This window comes from Lasioglossum baleicum, chromosome 20 (genome assembly GCF_051020765.1).
Source record: "Lasioglossum baleicum chromosome 20, iyLasBale1, whole genome shotgun sequence".
Classification (NCBI taxonomy): domain Eukaryota; kingdom Metazoa; phylum Arthropoda; class Insecta; order Hymenoptera; family Halictidae; genus Lasioglossum; species Lasioglossum baleicum.
The window spans coordinates 4403374-4429482 of NC_134948.1; the positions used below are offsets into that span (position 1 = coordinate 4403374).

At 47.4% G+C, this 26109-nt stretch overlaps 1 protein-coding gene across 2 annotated transcripts in view; it reads right to left on the minus strand.

Moving 5' to 3' along the window:
* The window catches only part of Trol (terribly reduced optic lobes), a 169993-nt gene that overhangs the window by 113607 nt on the left and 30277 nt on the right, over positions 1–26109 (minus strand). For both annotated transcript variants that reach the window (XM_076444273.1, XM_076444272.1), the window contains exons 2-9: positions 5939–6143; positions 5662–5798; positions 5436–5595; positions 5080–5248; positions 4765–4928; positions 4268–4414; positions 3699–3923; positions 3430–3546 (exon numbers count right to left, since the gene is read on the minus strand). In XM_076444273.1, the coding sequence (XP_076300388.1) occupies positions 3430–3546; positions 3699–3923; positions 4268–4414; positions 4765–4928; positions 5080–5248; positions 5436–5595; positions 5662–5798; positions 5939–6143 (1324 nt within the window). The remainder of the gene's footprint in view (positions 1–3429; positions 3547–3698; positions 3924–4267; positions 4415–4764; positions 4929–5079; positions 5249–5435; positions 5596–5661; positions 5799–5938; positions 6144–26109) is intronic.

Below are 26109 nucleotides of genomic sequence, written 5' to 3' on the forward strand. Positions count from 1 at the left end.
TTTATGTTAAATTTTTAATTTATTCGAGCAAACGCAATTCTCCCGGTTTAAAAGTGCATAATTTTGTTACAATGTTCCGACTGCTTCGCTGTCCGAGATATTCCACGAGATAATATCCCGCCGCTAAACTTTAAGGGTTGTTCTCACCCGCCGATCGTGAAAACCGCGCGGGGTTGGGGACAAATACTTATCATTTCCTAAGACCCAGTTAACCGGTGGCCAGCAATTAGGCGAAAATCACGCGACAGAGTCTCGCGTAACGAATCGAACGGGGGGTGGGTTTCGGAGCCGGGCGGTGACTTGCGACGGATTTGCATATGGTTATTTTGTCAATAGACAGTGTTTTCGCTGCGGGGAAGGAAAAAAAATGATCGGCTGCGTGGCTCCTGTATAAACAGCCGTGGAAATACACCCGATGAACCGGCGGACCGTGACACGGGGAATAAAAATTGCTGATGATCGCCGGAAGAAAAATCGCCGCGCGTCCTTTACCGCGGAGAAATTAGGGGCAACCTGTGAACCGCGCGGGTTTACGTGCTCGAATTTCAACCCGGCTGCGTCGTTCTGATATTTATCCCGGTTAAGCGGCCACCATATTGCGGAGGACGTTTAACCGGGGCTGCTGTATGGGGTGGTCAGCAAACACTGATCACGGAAACATAAAAAAATATTTACTCTTCATTCGTAGAGGGCGCAGACGACTCCGCAGTTGATCAAATTAATTTCTGACACTCCCACATTTTTGTTATTATTACGTGCAATCATTATATTTAAACGATGAGGATGATTCTGAGTCACCCTGTAGACCGTACACAAAATTCCCACAGAGACAACAACCAGCCATCAAAATAACATGTTGACTCGTAGAGGACGTGGAGAATGTAATTAATACCTGACACCCTCAAATATCGTCATCATTTGGTATGAATGACGCGGGGGTGATTTTCAACCACCCCGTAGACGGGCTAAGAGGACGCACCTGAATAATGTTCCGGGACATTGGGGGTTGACGTTTGTCGTGGCGGTGCCTAGCGTGCCGCCGCCGACTATCCTAACGTAACTCACCCCCCACCCCTTGTTCCATAGCCCTGTTCCTGCGGCCCCTCGGCAAGCCAGGACTCATAATTGTCCCCGTCCGAGCTGGCATATCGCGGAAGCAACCGAGGGACACGAAAGTGGTTATGCGCATTCCCAACCTGAAGAACTACCGAGCGGGGGTGTGCGGGGATGTAATGAGTAGCGATGGACTCAAGGCACCTGGAGCATGCGGCAAGAGTAACCATTTCGGCCTGGTGGCCCTTGGAATTCGAGGAGCGCGAAGGTTCTATGACTGGCGGGGTCTCCTAAACACTGGAGGTGTCTAGAAGACATCTAGACACCGTAAAGGTGTAGAGACACCCTCTCGGGTACCAATGGAATTGGGGGTTGGTCGCACCGAGGCCTGCAGGTGCTCGAAAACGAAACAACCGAGGAAACCAACGGACCCGCAGTGTTGCTCGGACCTCGGACGAGTCTGGAAGAACCAGGTCACCGGGAACCCCTGTCTGTCCGCCCAACAATATCCTCGTTTACCCGAAGACGCGGTCCTCGAGCGTCTCCAGACGCCCATTGCTTGAAAACTCGCAGCGGAGGGAATTGAATACCCATCGCTAGTGATGAGAGCTCGGTGGCTGAGGACGGGCGTAGAGGGGAGCCAGGGGGGCACACCGTGGATCGTCCCCCTGTGCCTCGCTCGCGGCTGAATACTTGAATATTGATTAAGCATGCACATCGCGATTACTGGAAGCAGGTAAACGCGCTTTCCAGCCGGGCTCTGCGTGTCTGCGGATATTTATACGGGACGTTCGCCTGTCCCTTCCCACCCCCGCCTCCTCTCTAGCTTCCTGTTGCCGGTGCTAGGCGGAAAACCAGCGTAGGTCACTGTGGATAAATCCTAAGCTGCTCGCGAGATCAGGGGATCCAGGATTTTTCAGAGGTTGGCCTAGGTCGGAGAGATCTCCTAGGATTTTCTATCGGAGCCTAGGCTAACTCGAACGATGAGCCAACACCGAGAAATTTGGATTCTGAGATCGCCGGGAGGGGAAAGAAACGAAAGCCGTGTCTCCGAAGAGGCCGATGATCAAAGCAGAGGCATCACAGATCCCAGTGAATAGGTCAGCCTATTTGCGTCATCGATCTCTCGGAATGCGACGCTGGCAATCAAAGAACACCGACACCGACAGGCGTGCGGCTCGCGCGCGACGTAGCTAGTAGATGCCACTTGTCACGTGTATTTTTCCCATTTGGTTCCGCGCCGATTAGTAGAACAATGAGCTCGTCAGCGGTAAGTAGGTTAAAGAGAGAACCTGTGCCCGGCTCCGCGGAATGAGCGAAAAATTCCAAGTGGCCGACGGTGATTGCCGATTGTCGAGGAATGCGGGGCGGGAAGAGGAGAGACACTGCGTAGCGGTTCGCGGAACCATTATCGCGGACGTATCCTCCGGGTCTCCGGAGGAAACACGCGTAATCTACATTCCTAATTCGCTACGTAGGTGGCTGGCATTCGCGGAGCATCCAGATGGTCGGAAAAAGTCCCCGACTGAAATCTGAATGCCTAATGTCGCTTGTGGGTGGTCGACACGGATCCACTAAAATCACACGTGTGTCTCGGTAAAAATTGCGTTCCTGCGATTCGCGTTAACTTTTTTTCTGACGAGACCCCGCAGTCATAGGATGACCAAGCACCGCCAAAAAATCGTGTCCAGCTTGTAGGAGGACCCCGATGTCTTCCAATCCGTCAGGCTGGAAGACGTGTGGGCGCGACGACGTTCGAACTTCCGTCGCCTCAACCTCCACTCGAGGCTGGATGGCGTCTAGAGCGGTAAAAAACGTCGTGGCGAAACAGAAGGGCGAAGGGAGACGGCTCTCGAGGTTTGAATATTCACCAGGCATATCCTGGTCGACGTCCACCTGACCCTCTTTCTACCAGAAAAATCGGCACGTTCCCGCTCGTCTTCGAGGCTGCTCGAAGCCCCTCCGACGAGACAACGACGGAACGGCTTTTAATTAGAGCGTCGAGCGTCGGGGACCGGAAGTTGGGGGTGGTAGCGACGTCCGGTCATGTCTCGCCTCCATCAAACGGAAGAGGATCGATATGTGACGCGTAGGTAAAACAGGCACCGCTGTTTTACCAGTGGAATGTGTCTAGGGGAATCTCGGTAGGTAACTGTACCGATAGAGGCAATCTGTAGTTACCGGCTCTGTTTACCGACAGAGCGCTGCTGTCGTCTAGAGACTTTTTCACTTATCTAGTAACTTTTTACACTTTCTAGTGACTTTCCATCCTTACCGACCGTACGTCGACTCGCGCAATCGGTAATACAGCTCGAAAAGTAGGTTTCTGGCGTTTCCAACGAAGGTAAAATCAAATTACAGGGGCGTCGCACTTACCTGGATAGTTGCAGTCGTGTTCGTCGCTTCCGTCTCGGCAGTCCTCGACGAAATTGCATCGTTCCGATTCCAGAATGCATCTGGAGACGTCGCAGGCGAACTCGCCGGCGCTGCACCCTAGAAACCGAACGATCTTTTATTATCGTGACGATTTCGCGATGATCGAAAAGAAAAGCGTAAACGATGAAGAATGGCATGCGGTCTATATACATATTTACAGAGTGCACGATCTAACAGGCACATTAAGCCGGATCAGGGCGAGCCTGTACCTGTCTGGTTGCAACCAATCTCGTCAGCGCCGTCGTTACAGTCCGGCACGCCGTCGCATTGCTGCACGGAACAAATGTAATGACTTCCGTCGCTACAACGCACCGTATCGTCGGCGCGACACTTGTTCGTCGCCGTGCGTTCCGACGTATCGTCATCGAAATTCTCGTCCTCATCCTCCCTGGCCGTGGTCTCCTCCTCAGGTTCCTCAGTTTCTACGTAGGGATCTATGTGGGGCTCTTGCTGATTATACTTATCGACCTTGGTCTATTACCGACCGAGCTGAGCGTGTGTAAATGGCGCAAAAGATCAAAGAAACAGTGTGTGGCTATGATTGGATGATGAATCACGTGTTAGGGGCTGAGAGCTGGTTCCTAAGGACATCGAGCTATCTCCGGACGCCACGAGGGCGCATCCACATGCACTAAACTCGTCTATCATCATTTCGCACCTGTACCCCAGCAACCAGCTCTGCACCCAGGTGGGTAACTGTTCTGTGGTCTGATGTACGGTGTTGATCAGGTGTGGGTACTGTACAGAGGACTTGTTCGCTACGTTTCAGGGTACTCACTGTTCGTGGTAGCAGGACAGTCGACTTCATCGGAGGCGTCGTTGCATTGAGCTATCCCGTCGCACCTGGCCGATAACGGCACGCATGCACCGTCCTTGCAGGTGAGCTCGGTGGACGGTTCGCATTCCTCTTCGATTTCCCGATCGTCTGGAGTATCGACAGGGAGTAACATAAACGAAAGAAAAAGAGAACTGTGGACTTGAAATAAAATAATCGAACAGGGATCGTCGCTAACGTGGAGAAAGGGATGAGACTCGAAGGGGCTATCAATCTATTCTTGCGAACTACGTCTACCAGACGTTCAGCATTCCGCGTGCAACACCGAATTACCAGAACGATCCAGAGGACCGAATTCGCTCGTCGAGGGCTCGGGATTCCTTTCGGATCTCTGCCGTCGGGAAGTTCATCGATCTTCCAGCATTTCAGTTCCGAAGTTTCGACACCCCCGACGGGGAATCGATCATCCTTACCTAACCGAGGCCCGGCGAGGAAGTTACCTTGGAATATTCTCATGAAGAACTCGTCGGGGTACAGTTGGATGTTGTCCAAGGAATGCAGCCGCAGCTGTTCCTCGATGATGCTGCGCACCTCCGCCTCGTCGGTGAACGTCGAGCCGATGTCCAGAGTCACCAGTGACGTGAAGCTGTCCGACGCTGTTGGTCTGTGGGCCAGAAAGTCTCGTCATTCCTCGAACACCTGTCTGTTGAGTCACTGGGGGACTCTCTCTCTCTCTCTATTTTCAATCTCTCTCTCTGCTAGACTGTCTGTCCACGTCGGTGAGAGAGAGATCCTAGACTATCAGAGATACTCACGATATCTTAACGACGTTGGCGTAGTGACTCTCGCCGGGAAGGTGACGATTGAACAGATCCTCGAAAGTCTGCGTCAGGTTCGCGCTCAGCTCCTTGTACTCGCGACTACTTCTGTCCGCGTACTCCCGCAGATACGGCTCCCCGATCGTCAAGGTGATCCGGTAAAACTCTGAAAGCATCGATCGGAATTAGGGTCTCCGCCGAGATCAAGGTCTAGGTCCTCAAGTCGCAAAGTACTTGAACCGAACTAAGGTCTCTCCAGCATCTTCAAGTACTAGGTCAAGGCCCTGCGACCCTGAAGACTCTCTTCAAGTTCCCACGACTCGTTTACAATGTCAACATCAGACGGTACTCACTTCGCTGAGGATTGTTCCCGGTGTTAGGGGGACCATGTCGACCAATTTCACTCGTGGCGCTGCCTTCGATGTCTCCAGACCCTGCCAAGTCCTCGTCGTCGGTGTTCCCAATCTTCACTGGCTCCCTTCGACCCGCCGCAGCATTACCAATTTCATTGTTCTGTTAAAAATGAGAGAAAAATTAGAAACGTGTCAGTCAGAGTACACGTTGCGCTATACCACCGACCTCTTCAGCTTCCTCGTTCTCTTCAGCACTCTCCCGGGTCTCTCTGACGAGGTTCGCCGGTGACTTCGGCTTTTTGTCGTCGAATACCTCGACCGGGACATTCTCGAGCACCTCATTTCCTTCGGGTTCCTCTTCCTCTGCAATTTATCAAATTCAGCAATTAATTCAACCGATGAAAAGGGGATTTAGCTGTCTAGTAAAATCTGAAGGACTTTCAAAATCCACCAGATTCCAGAACCGGAGGAGTTTTCTACGATCCTTGAAAGAGGTTTCTCACCTGGAGGAGACTCGGTGGTGGTGGTGGTGGTGGTGGTGGTGGTGGTGGTGGTGGTGGTAGTGGTGGTGGTAGGTTTTGCAGGGGCGAACCAATCGAATATACCCCTCTTTATCCTGTGGAGGAGGGAGTCGTGTTGCTGTGACTCGATCAGTGGTGTCTGCTCGAGGGTCTGCTTGCCATCCTGGTCAAAGACTAGGTCATCGTTCTGCCGACAGAAGACGAAGCTACATTAGCAATGATCGTGTCGCCATCATATACAACACAGTCAAATCTGGTGGAGCGGATAATTTATTGATAAGACGGCGGTCGAAATAGCCGTCCGCCAACCTCGCAACCAGAAATCGATATCGCTATTCGCCAAAAATAATCCCTTTCTTCGGATAGGCTTATTCTGATCCAAAATAGTTCCATCGATCTAACCAATGCGCCGGCGACGGTGAATCGATGTCTGAACTATTGAAAAGAATTTCCCAAAAGAATCATCGATTCCGTAGGGTGGGCGACTTCGATGCGCGCACGTGGCCGTCGAAAAAATCTCGATAGCCCCGAGATTGCCGGAGATACGCGAGAAAAACTATGCGGGGCGTATTGGTTAGACGGTAAAAATCGGTTTTCTCGCGTACTCCGGGCTCCTACGGGGAAATAAAAGACTCGGGAGGATTCCCCGTCGATCCATCATCGAACTGGGACGCCGTGGCCCGTAACGAGGCGAACGGGAACGCGAGCGCGCGCCTCGCATTCGCTCCATCTCCTTTTATCTTCGGTCACGTAGCCGCTCGCGGGTAATATCGAGTTTGTTATTCGCGTCGCGGCCGAACCGTACCGTCGATGCTCTTTCTTGCATAACCTCGGCCGGTAACGATACTTTATTTCGTCGAGTTTCGGTCTCTCCCAACCCCCCCCTTCCCACCCTCCTTCCTCCCCACGTAGTCTGTTCTGATCCTGCAAGGAGGAGACGTCGTTGACCAACGAGAACGTTGAATCCTGGCCAGTTTCGGAATCACGAGGCAGCCGCGGGAATGGGCCGCCGATCCTGAATTTATATCGCGTGTTTAGGTGAGAATTGGTTCTTTATGAGCGACACGTGACCGCACTCGAAGACACACCCGCACACAATCGATACCCGGCGTTCTGAGTTACATATGTACCGGGCGCCTAGCGCGTTACAGAAGACACATACCCTCTAAGTGGAGTGCGTTCCCCAAACATATCTAATCCGTACCTCGATAGTTGCTCGCGACTGGGAACGGGCCTTTAGCATATTCTCCTTTTCGGCAGGTTCACTATGGAAATTTCTTTGCGGGAATCTGAACGAGCTATCGTTATGAAACTTTACATAGCTATTTATAGATGCTCGAAGCATATGCAGAATTTTTTCTACGCTCGTCCCTCTAAATATGTGGAAGTTATTCAACGAATGATAATTCTTAAATACATCGACGTCTTGTTCTGATAACTATGGTAATTGGCATGATGGAGAGTTGAAAAAATTACTGAACGTAGCATGGGTATATATGAACAAGCTTTGCAAAGCTTCATTATATAATATTGTGTCTAGTTCCAACCAAAAATTTTCGGAAGACTTCTCCCGGGCTTTCGCAGGCTTGTGGAAATGCTGAATTACAGTGACCATTGTCAGATCCCCTCTTGATAATCCCATCTACGATTACGGGAGGAGAGGCGTTGGGGTATCCATCAGCGGGTCCACGTGTTGATTCCCAGGCTGGGAGACAACGACAGCCGAGGATCATCTTATATGAACTCTTTCATATCCCGTCGGGCAAACGGGCGAAATGCCATAGCCGGGGAACGGTGAAATTGCGGAAATCACGCCGGTTCGACTTCCCGACATAAACGCTGCCAGCCCCCGCACCGCGCCGAGATCCGCCAGTCAGACGTCAACGGGGAAACTGCACGCCGCCGTTCACAGGGAAAAAGGAACGTTTCCGTTCCGAGCTGTCGAAAGAGAATTTCAACTGACCGGCAAAGTGGCAGCCGCGGATTCGACGGAGCTCGATAGTCCGGTAATGTTCCAGGCTCCCGTTTCCAATATTCTGGGCTTCATCCTCAACTCAATTCTGAACCTGGTCTAGTCCCGATCAGATTCCAGAGGTTTATGATCTGGGCTTAGTTGTGAGCTTAATTTTGAGCCTGGTCCAGTCCTGATCAGATCCCAGAGGTTTATGATCTGGGTTTAATTCTGAGCCTGGTCTACTCCTGATCATATTCCAGACGTTTATGATCTGGGCTTTATTCTGAACAAAATTCTGAGCCTGTCTAGTCCTGATCGGATTCCACAGGTTTATGATCTGGCCTTAGTTGTGACCTTAATTCTAAGCCTGGTCTAGTCCTGATCAGATTCCAGAGGTTTATGATCTGGCCTTAGTTGTGACCTTAATTCTAAGCCTGGTTTAATCCTGAACAGATTCCAGAGGTTTATGATCTGGCCTTAGTTGTGAGGTTAATTTTGAGCCTGGTCTAGTCCTGATCAGATTCCAGAGGTTTATGATCTGGGCTTAGTTGTGGGTTTAATTCTGAGCCTGGTCTGGTCCTGATCAGATCCCAGAGGTTTATGATCTGGGCTTTATTCTGAACAAAATTCTGGGCCTGGTCTAGTCCTGACCGGATTCCAGAGGTTTATGTTCCAGGTAAATGAGCACCTCGTGTCATCGACTTCCAGGTACCCTTCGTCTTCGGCTCGTCAAACGAGCACGCGTAGGTGTCCGAGGTGTCTGATCCTGTCGGGAATTGGCGGCGCCTCTAACCCGAAAACCGGGCAGTTAAAATGCAAAGGCTAGGACCCGTGGCGAAAGAAGATTCGGCATGCTCGGCGCCACTGTTTAGTATTCCGCGCGGCGCAGAACCTCTTTTCCGCGCCTAGCCACCACTAGCCACCCCTGGCTCGGCGAGCCTACTTGCCAACATGTTCCTCGCATTAATATAGCCGGGCTTAAGACAAAGGACGAGCCCCGGGCAGGGGCTCCGCGCGCCATCTTACTCCTGCCACGACCTCCTACGGTCGAGACACTATATTTTCGTTAGCTCGAAGCTCCCGAGAAGTCCCTCAAATTGGGGGATTTCGGTGCACGAGGAGAGCTCCAAGGCAGACGTGCTGGATCTTGACCTTTGAGGACTCGATCGACCATGATCCTGAAGAGCCTTCCTCTCCTCGAACTCCTGGAGCAGTGACGGCTCTTCTTTTTTCGGTGGGAGACGTGTAGAGCCATCACTACATACTTTATCACTCGATGATGTAATTGGGAGAGGCAGTGGAAATTGCGAGGCTCCGACTAATCTTCTAGAATAATGATGATCGGCGGAATTTGATATTTATCGGATTTTGGACAGAGCTAGTGATGGGTTCGAGTCGTGCTCGAACTGGATTTCAACTTTTCCAGAACAAGAAAAGTCGCAGAGATTCGGAACATCGTAGAATGTCAAAATTTCCGCTAGTCGTTCAGTGTGAGGCGTTTCTGTAAGCATGATAGGGAATGAGAAGAGCAAAGAAGGGGTGAACGACCTGCGTGCAAAAATGAGTGCAGCCCCGATGAGTCATCGTCGGCGAGCTGGTCCTGAAAAATGGATCCGTGTGTCTGTGCATTGGCGGGTGCATCGTTATGCCGGTGCACGCACGTGTTGGTTGCATAACGCGTCGATCTCCAAGCCGGTTGAACGTCTTGCCGTGTCAAAAGCTGTCTTTGTCGATGTCTCTCTCTCTCTCTCACTCTCTCGCTGTCCGGTTCGCCGGCCGTGGCTCGAAAAGTTCCGAGGACGAATTTCCTTCTGGCCCACTTAGCCAGCCCCGACACGTCTTTCCCATGCATTTTAAGGATTTCGGACCGCGCCGCGACTCGACTCGGCCCGACTCGGCCCGACTCTGCGCCGAGGCGGCCGGTGTTTTGCCGAAGTATGAGCACGTAGTTCCCGTGAAAGGATCATAGACTGGACTTAGCTGGGAAATCCCGTGTAAAACTTGCCCGGAATAGCAAAGTTTTGTCTCGACGGCCCCTCCCCTCACCCTCCTCGACGCTCCACTCGTTTTTTCTTCGCCAACGGCATTATCGTCACGATTTATGCCCGAGACCCACGATCGCCGCATTTTTCCATGATTTTTTACTACGTTCCGCCGAATCAGAACCTCCGAAACGCATAATCGATCGACAATTGCACGCACAACACTGTTTCCACATAAGGTGGAGTGGGGCAAGTCCGTTAATTGGTTATTTTAATATGAACGAAATTTCTCTAGCTTGTATCTATTATATTAATGTAGTAGAAATTTCGTTCATATTAAAATAACCAATTAACGGACTTGCCCCGTAGACGGACTTACCCCACTCCACCTTATATTTCGGATATCACCATCGATTTCATGTAATTTGAAAAAATTATTTAAACGATTTTTCAGTGAACAGAGGAATCAGTGTTCACGCGTCTGATCATAATCGTCCCATACCACGTGTTTACCGACCACGAGACCCCGTTACGCAATTGTTGCGTCTACGTCGCTTGCATCGGACGCATGCTCCCCGTCGCGAGAACGTAATAATACGTCCCGCCGGGACCGATTTAAGGTAAATTAACGCGGCCGGAAAACCCAGTGTTGGCTTCCGGCTGTGCGTTTCCATCAAACGGAACTCGCGTCAACTGTTTTGCCGCGAAACGCGACACCAAACACTTCCGCTAATTAGAAAGATTAAGCGGTATATCCGTAACCCTCTGCTTCCCAAATTAATTGCTATTGTTCATGCAATTCTTTATTTATGCGCATGGTTTATTTTTCTAGTCTCTTTGAAAAAAGTTCTCCAAGTAAGCCCTCCATATAAGAAAGTGTAATTTCCATAATTTTGGAGATATGAAGGTATAAAAAATCATGAATACACATCAAACGTCTGTAAACAACTGTGTCAAGTTTCATAACGCTGGCTCATTAGTTTCCCTAGAAAAAAATCCTAAAGCGGACCTCCGATGACTGGTCAAAGCACTCGAAAAGGATTTCAAAAGGCTCGATCGTTGTCAGTTTATTCTCGCCACGAGGCACCGCGTCGCCTAAATCCCTCGGTTAACTCTCGGTTCCACCCTCATTCTCAGCGTTCCCACCCCGCGGGGGTGGTTTAGCCGTGAAACCCGAGGCGATGAGTGGCGGACAAGAGAAATTACGAAACTCTCTTACCCACTTAAGAAACCGAATCCCCCGGCGACTTCCGGTTTCCTACGCGACCCTTAAATTCTTCCGAAATGGCGTGCAAGTCTTTCGAAACGATTCCTTTAAAAAATACACTCACCCTTCCTGAGAAAATACCGGGTCGAAAGCAAACACTGAAAAATGGACCCGGAGAAAGTCTTACGATCCTGGACAAGGAACGTCCATCTGAATCGAAAGATAAAGGTACCATCGATATTTTGATTTATTCTAAAAATATCGCGAAAATTTTGTGGTTCAAAAGGGGAACGGTCCGTTTCCTCGAAAGTCCATCGATGCAATTAGCCAGAGAGCACGAGGTGGGTCTTAATCGGGACGCCTGTTGTCCGAGTATTGATTAATTTAAAACCAAATTCACATCGGTGGTGCACCAGTCTTTTCTGGAGCAGAAAATAATTTCCTCTGAAATTGTTTTACTGAAAAATCGCGCAACGGGTCCAACGATCGACACCTTCAAACACTCCGATCTATTCTCGATCTGAGGGAAACGGACGGACTGTTTGCTTTCGGCAAACACACGCGCTCTCGTTTCCGCCTAAACCCTTCTGGTCTCTATCACTCAATCCTAAATCCCTGCGTTTATTGTGAGTGTAAGTGGACTGAAAAATTTCGGGAGGCCTGTGCGCTTGTGGATCATCGGAAATGTCGTTCAGACATTGTAAAAATTTCAAAAATCTACATTCAGTAGTTTCATTGTTAAAAATGTCTAAAGATAGCCTATCCAGAAATGGGAGACTCTCAGGGAAAAAATTGTATCTTTTCGAAAAGTGAATTTTTCGAGCCGAAAATTTTTGCACGTGTTCCTCAAAATGTCGTTCAAACCCTGTAAAAATTTCAAAAATCTGCCTTCACCCGTTTCCCGTGGAAAAATTCTTAAGGGCGAGCCTATTTTGCAGGGGGAGGATAATCGCTACTTCTTGCGTACCCAAGAATACCCAACTACTTAAAAGACAAACCGCGAGCCTAAACAACGTCCGAATCCCAGGACCTTCAGAACCGAGGATCATGCAACCTTCACAAAGGCTCTGAACGACCCAGATCCTGGTTTCCATCGTGCGAGGAAGATTCCTCCGCGGATGTCTGTGCAGGTGATCGAACCTGGCGAACTTCCTGGGACAATGGGCGCGTCGGATGATCCTGATCGATCGGCCGACCGGTTCCAGACGCGCGGAAAAAAATTATCCAGGACAAGGTGAGGCACAAAGAGGAATTTCGACGACGGACCCTCGTCGCACAAAGCGGCCGAGACTAGCAGCAGTTGTAGCAAGCAGCAAAGCGAATAGGCATGAGGAGGAAGAACGTGGCCGAGGAATGGAGAGAAACGACAAGGGGGGGCTGGAGGGGGGTGTGGGTGTGGACCGAGCACTCTCGACGATCCTCTTCTTCTTCCCTTCAGCGAGCACCGCCTTCTGTCTTCCACGCTGCTTCCGACACAAAGAGCTCTGCTGCACACACGAGCCGAGCCGGCTTACCGCGAAACTGCCCTAATAGTCCATTGTCTGACATCCGACCGACAAATCCTCGCGACACCCCCCACCAACCCCGACGACGTCTCACTCGTCGCCTTGCCTTACCTTGCCTCGCCGGGAGAACACCGAGAAACTGTTCCTTCGGGTTCGATACGCGTGCCCTTCACACGTTCTACAGATTCCTGATTCCCTAACCGCGATATTTGGGTTAGCAGGGGTCGTTCCCAACGACCCCACTAACTATTTCCGTCGACCACCATCGAGTCTCTCGAAATGTCATATTCAATCATGGGCAAAGTAGCTCCCGCCTTTCGGACTCTCGAAAATAACTCAGTATTCGGGGATTTTAGCTCGGTGGAATTGGTGTGCTCATACATGTACCTCGGTTAAAATCGTCAGCTTCTGTCGAAGCGTAAGTTGCGCCGAGTATAAATGTCACAGAAGAAGCAGAAAGGTCGTTAAGATAAACCGGCCGCATAATTCGTCGTATTTCCCAATTCGCCGGGTGTTAAATTCGCCTAAGTGGCGTGCGTGTTTGAAGGACACCCTGTGTACCAGTCTCGGCACGACTGTCGTCTTTTGATTCGTGACTCAATGACGGAGAAAGCACGTGGCGGAGAAACGGCGTGACTCATTCTCCAGAAATACACCGGTGGACCGAGATATCGGATGCACTGAATATCGATCGCGTTTTGTTTCGACGAATCGATTATTTTCGCGATCGCATGATCGCGTCGCAGGAAAAATTCCAACGAGCGGATCCTCCCCGAGAAAAATATTGTTTATATTTTCCCAGAGATTCGCTAGTCGTAGAGTAACATTGCAGTTGATTGCAGTCATCGATCGATAGATCGAAAGGGGGAAACAGTGGATCGAAACGAGTCGAGGCACGGCCCCACGCAGAACCAGAATTCACCGATGACTCACTCGTCTGAAAAGACGCTCGCGAAAGTGTGTCGGGGTGCTCGGCAGACCTCGAGGAATAAAAAAGAGAACGATCGCGCTCCCCTTTTGCCAGCGGAGGCTGCGGCGCGTCGCGACGCATCACAATTAACGTCAATTGTGGTGCTTCCGTGACTAAGCGAACGCTCCCGCTCGTCCCTAGACCAATTTACAAGCAGACCCGACGACTGTAAATTACTTCACGCATTAAAAGAAAGAATAATGTCACGCGAAACCACCGTTCTATAACATATTTAACCATGCACCGTCTTCGTTAAATCCGAACCGGATTTTAATTGGACGCCTTTTCACTCGTGGACCTTCCTTGGACCCGCGGCAATTCGTTGAATCTTCCGGATCTTCAGTGGATCCTTCGCTGGATGTTCATTGGATCCTTCGCTGGATGTTCATTGGATCCTTTGCTGGATCTTCATTGAATCCTTCGCTGGATCTTCATTGAATCTTTCATTGGATCCTTCGCTGGATATTCATTGGATCTTCATTGAATCCTTCATTGGATCCTTCGCTGGATATTCATTGGATCTTCATTGAATCCTTCATTGGATCCTTCGCTGGATATTCATTGGATCTTCATTGAATCCTTCGCTCGATCTTCATTGGATCCTTTGCTGGATATTCATTGGATCCTTTGCTGGATATTCCTTGGATCCTTCGCTGGATATTCATTGGATATTCCTTGGATCCTTCGCTGGATATTCATTGGATCTTCATTGAATCCTTCGCTCGATCTTCATTGGATCCTTTGCTGGATATTCATTGGATCCTTCGCTGGATATTCATTGAATCCTTCGCTGGATATTCATTGGATCTTCATTGAATCCTTCACTCGATCTTCATTGGATCCTTTGCTAAATATTCATTGGATCCTTTGCTGGATATTCCTTGGATCCTTCGCTGGATATTCATTGGATCTTCATTGAATCCTTCGCTCGATCTTCATTGGATCCTTTGCTGGATATTCATTGGATCCTTTGCTGGATATTCTTTGGATCCTTCGCTGGATATTCATTGGATCCTTCGCTGGACCTTCATTGGATCCTCAATGGATCCATAGTGAACGTTTGTGGATGTTTACTGGATTGTTATTGGACCCTCATTGGATCCTCAATGGACCTCAGTAGGATTCTCAATAAATCCTTGAGTATATTCGTCCTCGGAACCTTGGATAGAAAATATCACTGCTCGATATGATTCTGTACCAATCCGAAACTCAGTTTGCAGAATGAAAAGATCCAGAATCCACTCTGATCACGCGCCACCGCGCTTCCGGTGACCTCCCCTCCCCTACGGCACGACTTTATTTACCTGTGCCTCGATTAGGCGAGCCGACTGCACGCGCTGGAGACAATAGAATCGGCGTAACGAACCGTGGCGGTAGACAGACGCTCAATTGCTCTCGTTCCTAACTCTTCCCAGCCTGCGTGTCTGCGGTCCGGAAATCGAAAGGTGAAATTCCGTTCGAGCTACCATTGCAACATTGTTTACTCTCTCTCTCTCTCTCTCCTCCTAATCGTTCTTCCCAACAAAAATTGAATTCCATCGAGAAGTCGAAGCACCGAAAAGTTCTCTCTGTAATTATGATAGTAAACACCGTGTATACGAAAGCGTAATTTCACAGCCGTCTTCGTGCGCCGAACGTGATACTTTTCGAATTAATATGTTTTCACCGGATCCGTTCGGAGAGGCTCTCGCTTTCCGAGCGGCTCGTGTTCCATTAATTTCGGAACAGATTTCTTGACACGGTGGATTTACGGGCGTGCATTTTCCCCGTAATCAATCGGTGATGAGCCCCGCTAATGACGATCGCCGGGGAGATCGGCAAGTGTTGCGCAGAAAATATTCGGATAATTGCCGCTTAATTGGAAACCCGATAACCTTGGGATATTAGGTTCGTTTGCGTGGGGGTTCGCCAGCTATCATCGACGGCAGTTAGTAAATTATATGCGCGCTCTGCTCTGCTCTGTTCTGCTCTGCTCTGCTCTGCTCATCTGCTTCTCTCAGACGAGCGATAAACGTTCCCTCCGCCGGCTCATTGCTCCACGATGCACGCAGACGTATTATCATATCACTCCTCGTGCTCATCGTCGGCTCGCCTTTCGATTAATTAATCCGGCAGCTTGTCTTTTCTTCGATGCCATTCGTCAAAGCGAAAACGAAATGCGGGGAGGTGCATTGACCCTTTCTGGACCCTTGTGGCACTCTCGGCGGATCCACTGAAGAGATGTACTTTCAATAGATTTTATTTGGATGTTGGTGGAGAACCTCAATTGGAATTCCCAAGTGAATCTCAATTAGATTTCCATTCAATTTCGATTGAGCCTTAATGGGATTTCGATTGAGCCTCGATAAGACTCTCAATGGACTCCCAAAGTCCATTGTGCCAACTAAATTCTCATTGGATCCCTAAAGGATCCTCAGTGGATCTCAGTTGGGCTTTCGTTGGAATCTCACTGGATCCTTATTGGATTCTTATGGAATCATCACTGGATTATTGGATCTTGATTGGATGTTAGCCTCGATAGGACTCCCAATGGACTCTCAAAGTCCATTGTGCCAACTAAATTCTCATTGGATCCCCAACGGATCCTCAGTGGATCTCAATTGGGCTTTCGTTGGAACCTCACTGGATTCTTATGGAATCATCACTGGATTATTGGATCTTGATTGGATGTTAGCCTCGATAGGACTCCCAATGGACTCCCAAAGTCCATTGTGCCAACTAAATTTACATTGGATCCCCAACGGATCCTCAGTGGATCTCAATTGGGCTTTCGTTGGAACCTCACTGGATTCTTATTGGATTCTTATGGAATCATCACTGGATTATTGGATCTTCATTGGATGTTAGCCTCGATAGGACTCCCAATGGACTCCCAAAGTCCATTGTGCCAACTAAATTTACATTGGATCCCCAACGGATCCTCAGTGGATCTCAATTGGGCTTTCGTTGGAACCTCATTGGACCCTTATTGGATTCTTATGGAATCGTCACTGGATTATTGGATCTTCATTGGATGTTAACCTCGATAGGACTCCCAATGGACTCCCAAAGTCCATTGTGCCAACTAAATTCTCATTGGACCCCCAACGGATCCTCAGTGGAGCTCAATTGGGCTTTCGTTGGGACCTCACTGGACCCTTATTGGATTCTTATGGAATCATCACTGGATTATTGGATCTTGATTGGATGTTAGCCTCGATAGGACTCCCAATGGACTCCCAAAGTCCATTGTGCCAACTAAATTCTCATTGGACCCCCAACGGATCCTCAGTGGATCTCAGTTAGGCTTTCATTGGAACCTCATTGGATCCTTATTGGATTCTTATGGAATCATCACTGGATTATTGGATCTTCATTGGATGTTAGCATCGATAGGACAGAAAGAAATCCAACGCGAACAACATCATTGGCCCAAGAAGGCATCACGAGGCGGTGTGAACCAACGCTAAAGGCAGATAAATGCCCGACAAATCGTCGGAATCAAGGCGTAATGCCAGGGTCACGCGTGGTCGTTTCCTCGGTAGATTATCGCGCATCCGTTCTCTCCTCCGTCTCTCCGAGTCGACGCGTTTCCATTTGTTATTGCGCGCGATCCTAGCTGACTCTGGCACGCAGATTTCAATCTGCACGCTGCTCTCGGATATTCAGAGTTCACTGATTCCTAGCGACGCGTGCCAGAACACTCCCCGAAGCGAGAGAGAAAGAGGAAACGCGAGATCCCCGGGAGAACGATTTCCAGAGGGAACGATCTCAAGACTGGTAAAATGCTGGGGCAATTAAGCCTTTCATTTTCGACGACCTAATCTCTGGTAACACGCGAACCGTTTCCTTCCTGCGATTCTGGGTGTAACCCAGTTTTCTGTCGTGCGCGAGCCCCGAGTAAGAGTGCTCTCGTTCTCGCCCGCCCGCCTCGTGTGGGAAACTTATCTGCGTCCGCGTTTGACAAGATACTACGCGCGAAATGAAAAATCATTGTTCCGTTTCCACCGGGAGAAAAACGAACGACGAGCTGCTCGAGATCCTTCGTCTCGTTCTGGGGCTAAATCCGTTCGCATACTCTCTCCCGGCCGCGATGCCCCGGCTTAATAGCTTCGCCCTCGGGAATTACTCGCGCATGGATTCACAGCTTAGCCCCTCGAACTCTTTCCCTAGTAACGGCCCACCTATTGCCCACATGGTTCCCCAAAATTATGTAATTTACTAATGGGACGTGCACCCGCGGAGCTGAAATTAAACCTCGAAATATCTCCCGGTCATTTTAATGACCGGCAAAAATCTCCGGAGCCGCGGAATTACTAATGTGTTCGTAACAAGCCTCGGTTCATGCAAATAAACCTTTTCCACGTATATCATTATTTGCTTTTCTATTTCGTGGAGACTCATACATTTTCCAGGGGGGTATTGTTGTAGGTGTATCTGCCTGGAGAGTGAACTTACCGGGCGGAAAATTTTTGCACGTGATCCTCGAAATGTTGTTCAAACACCGTAAAAATTTTAGGAATCTACATTCAATAGTTTTGTTATTAAAAATTTCTAAAGCAGAGCCTATGCAAAAATCGAAGGCCCTCAGGAAAATTGTTATATCTTCCCGGAAAATGAGTGCACCGGGGTGAACATTTTTGTGCATATTCTCTGAAGCACTGTTCAAATACAAAATAAGTTTCATAAACCTGTGGCCATCCGTTTGATTGTAAAAAATTCCTAAAGCGAACGATTCGGTTAAATCTGACGGTGAGGAACGTTTTCGGATGACTCGCCGGACCACGTTTTTTTCCGGGGACGCGTGTAGCACCGTAAATGGGCAGATTATGCATCGGCGGATTATGAAATGTGCGCGCGTGTGGCCGTGTCTCGCGACGCTTTCTCCGTGGCAGGTAAATCGGTATCGTCGTCTTCGTCGACGACGCAAGGCCGATTACACAACGACGAGCATTACACAGCAAGCCGACAATCGGATGTCCCGTGGAGAGATCCAAGAGATCTCTCGATCTATCTATAGCAACGCCTCCAGCAACCGCCTTCGGAAATTTCGTCCGATAATCCTCGCTGCGGATGCCGTTCAAGGTGAACCCCGCGAGAATCTTAGCATCCACGTATTTATCACGTTCTACTCGCCCCATTTCTTTTAATTTTTGCTTTCCTTTCTTTCTCTTTTAAAGAGATACGTCGCGGTCAGACCGAAAGCGGGTCAAGCCTCGATAAAACATGTTTTATGATGTCGCGCGCGCACCACGCCTCCGATAAAGCGTGCACTCGTTCCTGCGCCGGCTCCTTTTCAATTTTCTCCATAGTACACAATGCATGTTATTGTAATAACTGCATCCCCGAACTCCTGCATTCCTGTCGAAATATTACGAAATACTAGTGACTTTTCGTAGAAGTCTCAGAAAAAGTATTATAGCTTTTCGAGAAATCAATGTTTCAAGCTGAACATTTTTGCGCATGTTCCTCAAAATGTTGCTCAAACACTGTAAAAATTTTAAAAATCTACGTTTAGTAGTTTCATTGTTAAAAATTCCTAAAGTAGAGTCTACCCAAAAATAGTAGGCCCTCGAAACAAAAATTGTATCTTTTCGAAAAGTGGATTTATCAAGTTGAAAATTTTTCCACATGTTCCTCAAAATGTTGATCAAACACTGTAAAAATTTTAAAAATCTACATTCAGTAGTTTCATTGTTAAAAATTCCTAAAGAAGAGCCTACCCAAAAATAGTAGACCTTCAAAAAAAAGTTGTATCTTTTCGAAAAGTGGATTTATCAAGTTGAAAATTTTTCCACATGTTCCTCAAAATGTTGATCAAACACTGTAAAAATTTTAAAAATCTACATTCAGTAGTTTCATTGTTAAAAATTCCTCAAGAAGAGCCTACAGGAAAATAGTAGACCTTCAAAAAAAAGTTGTATCTTTTCGAAAAGTGGATTTATCAAGTTGAAAATATTTGAACATGTTCCTCAGAATGTTCTCCAAACACCGTGAAAATTTAAAGAATCTACATTAAGTCGGCTGCTCTGTAAAAAGTGGCAGATGCTATCCACAATAGGGAAGCATCGCTGTCAAGAGTAATAGAAATGGGTGACAATCAATTATCCCATTTGACGAGAGTTCTCGCGATAAGTTATCTAAGGGGCAAGATCGTTGCATTAACGCGTTTCTCAACGATCGAGTTGTGAATAATCGAGGGAGTTCGCGTTGGTCAGAGGGCCGCTGACTAATTGACCGAGTGAGTTCACTCCCTGAACTGGAGCACCCAGCTCCCGTTGCATATTTTACTCGGCTCGTATCACCGTAAGTGCGTATTTATAGCGTCTTACACGCATTCTCGCTCTCACTCCATTTCTCTCGCTCTCTGGGTCCACAGTTTTTCGGCGGACCTGTGACGAAATTGCTGGAAATAGCCTTTTGATTTTACTGCGAAACCGCACTTTGGATCATAATCTTTTATGAGATCGCTTATTCTAATGCATTTGGACCAGTTCGCAGTTACTCAGGAAGGAAAGACGAGTTGAAAAGTGTATAAAGTATTTTCCTAAAACGATCGGTTTTCGAATAAATCGAATTTTTCTGGAAATTTAGCGGAGCAAGTAGAAACGGACAGCCATGATCAGACATAGAACTGGAGTGTAGGGTAAAGTGCCCAAATATGGTATAGTCGCCTATTATGGCACTACCTTAAATCTTATAAAGGAGAAGTCGCACTCTAGTGAGAAAATCCTCACACAATAGTTTACGATGTTTACTCAACAGTGAGCAGTGCATTCGCACCATTCTATAGATTTCAGTATCGATCCTCCGCCAGTTGTGTCACCACGTGTTGAATATTTTTGTGGTTAGATTGTCGATTGTATCTTTTTCGAGGAAGATAATTGATTTTGAAATATTTGAACATATCAGTAGTTTTAATTTATTTATATTAATGTTTGCCAACTGTTGGTTTGTGCTGAAATTCATTTTCTCTTTGTCAGTAGCTAGTATTATCAGTCCACGTGGAGTTCCCAATATGGCACTACCAAGGGCACTACCTAATATGGGTACACCTATTGACATTCTTGGTGTGGGTGCCGAATATGTCACTAGGTGTCATATTAGGGACGCAAGGTGTACCATATTAAGTACCCCTTTCGCTGGAACCTGCAAATGACACACGAAAAACAAAATATTTTTCTCAAGCTTTATTAATTTTTGAACAAAATCGACGCCAGAATCTTATAGGGAGGAAATGCATCTACAACTGGTAATTTTTTGGTCGAAAAAAAAGCATTCTAAGATAATAAAAAAATGACATCAACAAAAAGTGGTTCATATTTGGGCACTTTAACTTACATACTTGAATGTATATTGTACGGGGTACAGGGTGTTTCGTAAACAGAACAAATTATACCAGAGTGTTTCAAAAATGAACGAAAAGTACTTTGACGTTTCAGAAATCATACCTGAAACTACAGGCTGATCGAAAAATTGCACAAACGTGTACAGTATATTAGAAAAAAAATCTACACAGTAATGGGGTGCGCCACGAAGCACGCAACAAAAAGCCACCCTTATTAGAAGCTTCCAGATATCATTCACAGAATGGAGAACCGCGAAGAAATGTCAAGTGTCGCCGGGATCAAGGCTCGGCAGCGACGAGGCCAGGTCAGAGCCTCCAACAAGCTACAAATCGTGTGCAGCGCGACGCGGTATTTTTTTCGGCGAAATGTTCCGGATAATTGGAAATCCGTGAAAAGACGTGGTCCGGGAGCGTTTCTTTTGTCGCCGGCCTGGAAAATCCGGTGTCGAGCAGAACACCACCTCCGTCGCCTTTTCTCTCTACCCCGGCCGGGTCGTTGGGGTTGGTATTTGGGTCGCGCGTCCCACATTCCGCCCGCGTCAAAGTTAATTGCAGGTGTTAACGACGATTACCGTGTGCGCGTTGCTCGTCACCTCCACCCCGTTTCTCTCGTTTACGTACACGCCGCGCCGGCCCGTGTGTCTGGGCTTTTGTGTCGCGGGGGATGAATCAAATTTCATCCCCTTTGTTTTCTGCTCCAGGCGACTTCTTTCCCCCTCAGCACGCGACGCGTGCACACCCCCTCTCGACCCTCCGCGAGTCGTCGACCTAATATCTCCCCCGAGGGTTGGGAAAGACCACCCCCTTTACGTCCTGGAAACTTCGGAGGACTCTGCCAGGTGAGATGCTGTGCTCTTCGAATGTGAATCGACCGCACGCGACACCCTCGGAATATTTTGATAATTAGAGGGTGAGGGTGAATCATCCCCCTCGAATTACTGGACAGTTGCATCCACGGTTCCGTTCTTTCTATCACGCTTATAATTAACTTGCCGTGTTGTTGTTGCGTGCGTCAAATCTTGTAATCGAATTTTACACCTCTTCCCATAGTCCAATTTTGCGGAAATTTTGGATACACGCGTGCTACCGATGACAATGAAAGTAGAAAATTAAAAAAAATAAAACTTAAACCATGCTTATATTAAAGTGCACTACAAAGTTCTCCATAAAATACCGAATCCAGTTAAATGATTAATAATATTTTCAAAATTTCTTCTGTTATAAAATAAGTATCGGAATGGATAGAAAAATTTAATATAAATTTAAATAAGATCATGACATTAGTGACTATGAAAATAAAAGCATGGAGCTTTAAACTATACTATATTGACGTAATCTTCGTGGGCGCTCCACGCTTTTATTTTTATAGTCACTGATGTCATGATTTTATTTAAATTTGTATTAAATTTTTCTATCTATTCCGACATTAATTTTATAACAGAAGAAATTTTGAACTAATTGCTTCAAATTTTGGGGAAAAATATTATTAATCATTTAACTGGATTCGGTATTTTATGAGGAACCAGGAAAAAAAGTATTTTCACCTTTCTAGTGCATTTTAATATAAGTGTGGTTTTTAAAAAGGTTTTTCTATATATTTTTTAATTGGAATAGGTTGTTGAAATTTTTTAGGGGTGGTTTTAGAGGGTGATCCCCGCAGATTTTGTTGCTGGTTCTTTATTGAAAGAGATACATTTCCACGCGTAATCGCCTGGTTAGAAAACATTGCGGTCCACGAGAAGATCACCGATACCGGCCACGGATTAACGTAATCGTGGTTCGTCGTTAATCGGTGCCGCGTGAAACTGATTGGACCGTCACCGTCCGCGAAGTCGTCTTCTAAATAGTCGACAGGAATTACAGGCCAAGACGCTGTTCGACCCATGCTTCCCGCTGTCCTTTCTATCTTTAGCGGCCGTTGTCTACAGGGTGACACGATTCATTCAGCAATTCCTGTCGTCTCACTTAATCAATTAAAGTATCATTAGCCGAATCGATAGTTATAGAGGAAGATCATAGAAAATAGAAAGCATCGCTGTGACGTTTCATTCGTCCAATCCGCGTCGCTGTGAATATTTAAGGTGCTCCGAAATCGAATATCGAATATCTATTAAACATTGCGAGGCAATAAGCTGAAATAGCTTTCAAGTTGTTTCCCAACGATCGAACATAATCAAAACATTGCGTTCAATTTCCATCGAGCTAAAACTGTTTGAAAAAGGTGGACGATCCAACGATAAAAGGTATTCAGAAAAGCTGTTGCCGATTCTCGAAAAGTGTATTTTTCGAGTTGAAAATTTTTGTACGTGTTCCTCAAAATGTTGTTCAAACGTGGTAAAATTAGAAAAAATCTACATTAAGCCGTTTTCCGTGGAAAAATTCCTAAAGAGGAGCCTGTTACGCGAGTGAACGATCGTCACTGTCTGCCTACCCAAAAATCGAGGACCAAAAAATTTTTCTTTGTTTTTAAATCGGTCTTCCAAGCAGAAAATTTTTGTGCACATTCTCCGCAGCGCTGTTCAAATCAGGAGAAAGTTTCAAAGACCTACATCCATCCGTTTGATCGTAAAAAAATGGTCCGATTGATTCTACAGCGGCCGCCGGAGTAATATCGCCGATTCGACAAAGCGGAGGATCTGTGCAGACGATTCGGAACGGATTCAGTCGCATTCGATGCGTTTCTTTTTCGTAGCAGTCGACCATAGACATATAGAGGTAGACTGCGCGGCCTGTAGGAAGCGCTGAAGCCCACAATGGCGGCAAAAAACAAAAATAAAACATCAATAAATACATCAATTAGAAAGAAAGCGCTATGGACCCCGGCTAATGCTCTCTCTCTCTCACTCTTTGTACCGCGCGCCGCCATTGTGGGCTTCAACTCGCCCATAAGACGGTGCAGTCTATCTCTATATGTCTATGCAGTCGACGCAAGTTGCATCGTGCAGGCCGCCTCGTTTGAGGGCATCGCTCAGAGATAACGATATCGCGCGAGACACGCGGTTTTTCGATTCCATCGCGCGCGTTAATGAGCGCACGCACCGAGCCCATTGAAGAAAAAAACACAGCGCGGCATGAGTCTCTCTCTTGCGCGCGCGCGCAACCGTTGAGAATGCGCTTTTTGAAAAAGCTCGACCGTGCAACGACCGTCGCGGATATCACCCTCCGCCGCGCGGCGTTGAATGAGTCTCAAACGGTGTGTGCCCCCCCCGCGCGTTTTCCCCTCTCCATCACGCCGCTCGTTCCGCACGCCCCTCCCCCTTCCCCTGTATGTTCCCGTCATAATGACGTCTGCTCGCGACGGTAACTTTAACCGAACCGTTCGAGCAAACGAGCCGTGCGATTCGAGGAACGTTCAACAGGATTCACCGTCCCTTGTCCCCCGTCTAGGGATCTTTGTTTAGGCGCGACGCCCTTCGAATTCCCTCCCCTAGGGCTCCCGGAGACCCAAAGAATTCTCTTGGCGAATAAAAACCGATGTACATCTCAGTGTCACTCGATTCCAACAGAAATTAGTCCCGGCAACGTTCGATAACACGGGGCGTGGCCTAGGAAAATTTTGGGGGGCCTAGTTACTTTTCTGTTCAGCGAGTTTTCTTTAACACGTGGCCCAAAAACTAACCACCGATTAAAACAAAAATTATTTTGTAACGTTCAACAATAAGGGGCGTGGCCCTTCTTCCGATGTACAGGACGTTTCATGGAAAGTACCGTGGGGTACAGGGTTTTTCAAGAAAAGTGTTCCCAAAATGTGGAATATTTTCTGCAGTACATTTCGAAAACGGAGTCTCATTTATTATTATTATTATCATGTACGGACCGAGGTCCTTTTATACAAACGTTTACATTTTCATACAGTAGAACTGATAAAAACAAAAAGAAAAGAAAAGTCTTAACCTAAAATGTACATGAGAAGGGACAAGCGCGAAACTAAACAAATACAGATTTATACAGATTTATGGAAGCAACGCGGAAAAATATAAAGAACAGTTCCATGTACGTCTAGTACAATCGACAACAAGGTAACGTGTGTTTATGTGTTTGCACGGTAAAAACGTCGTTTATATGCCGCAAAAAAGTCGTGCGATTGAAGCGCCAGGGACAGTTTGCTAATTACGACCAGTTTTCAAGACGGGGAAACGATCGTATCACTGTGATTAAGAGCGTTGTATTCAGTCGACCGGACGTGGGAAATATTAATGAATGCAGGAGGCGAGATCAAAGTCGGCCGAAGACGAGCCGATCCGAGTCGAGCCGGTGACGCAAGCTACTCGCTCGTGTCTCTCGAACGGAATGCCGAGCGGAATCAGTTGTCGTGCTCTGCAGGTTGCTATTTGCATATCTTGCGGGACGGACTGAATTGCGCAATCGTCGCAACAGTGCATCGATAGATCGATTGAAATCTCGACAGATCTTCCCACCTCGCTCAAAACTGGACCCCCAAATTTTTGTCTGGATCTTCTGGAACTTCAGCTCGTCAAAAATCGCGCGTTGGATTTGAAAGTGCCCAAATATGGTATAGTCGCCTATTATGGCACTATGTACCTTATATCTTGTAAAGGAGAAGTCGCACTCTAGTGAGAAAATCCTCGCACAATAGTTTACGATGTTTACTCAACAGTGTGCAGTGCATTCGCACCATTCTATTTCAGTATCGATCCTCCGCCAGTTGTGTCTCCACGTGTTGAATATTTTTACGGTTAGATTGTCGATTGTATCTTTTTCGAGGAAGGTAAGTGATCTTGAAACGTCTGAACATTTCTGTAGTTTCAGTTTATTTATATTAATGTTTGTCAGCTGTTGGTTTGGGCTGAAATTCATTTTCTCTTTGTCAATCCACGTGGAGTTCCCAATATGGCACTACCAAGGGTTCCTAATATGGGTATAGCTATTGACATTCTTGGTGTGCGTGCCGAATATGGCACTGGGTGTCATATTAGGGACTCAAGGTGTACCATATTAAGAAACCATTTCGCTGGAACCTGCAAATGACACACCACGGAAAAAAATATTTTTCCCAAGCTCTATTAATTTTTGAACAAACGTGAGCTATATATTGAGCCAAAGATCGAACGGTATATTGAGCCTCATAATGGGACAAGATCGAGCAAAGTTTGAGCCATATGTTTAGATAAGTTTGAGTGAAAATTAGATCCGCATATTGTGAAATATATTCAGCAAAGTTCGACTAAAGTTTGCACCACATACAGG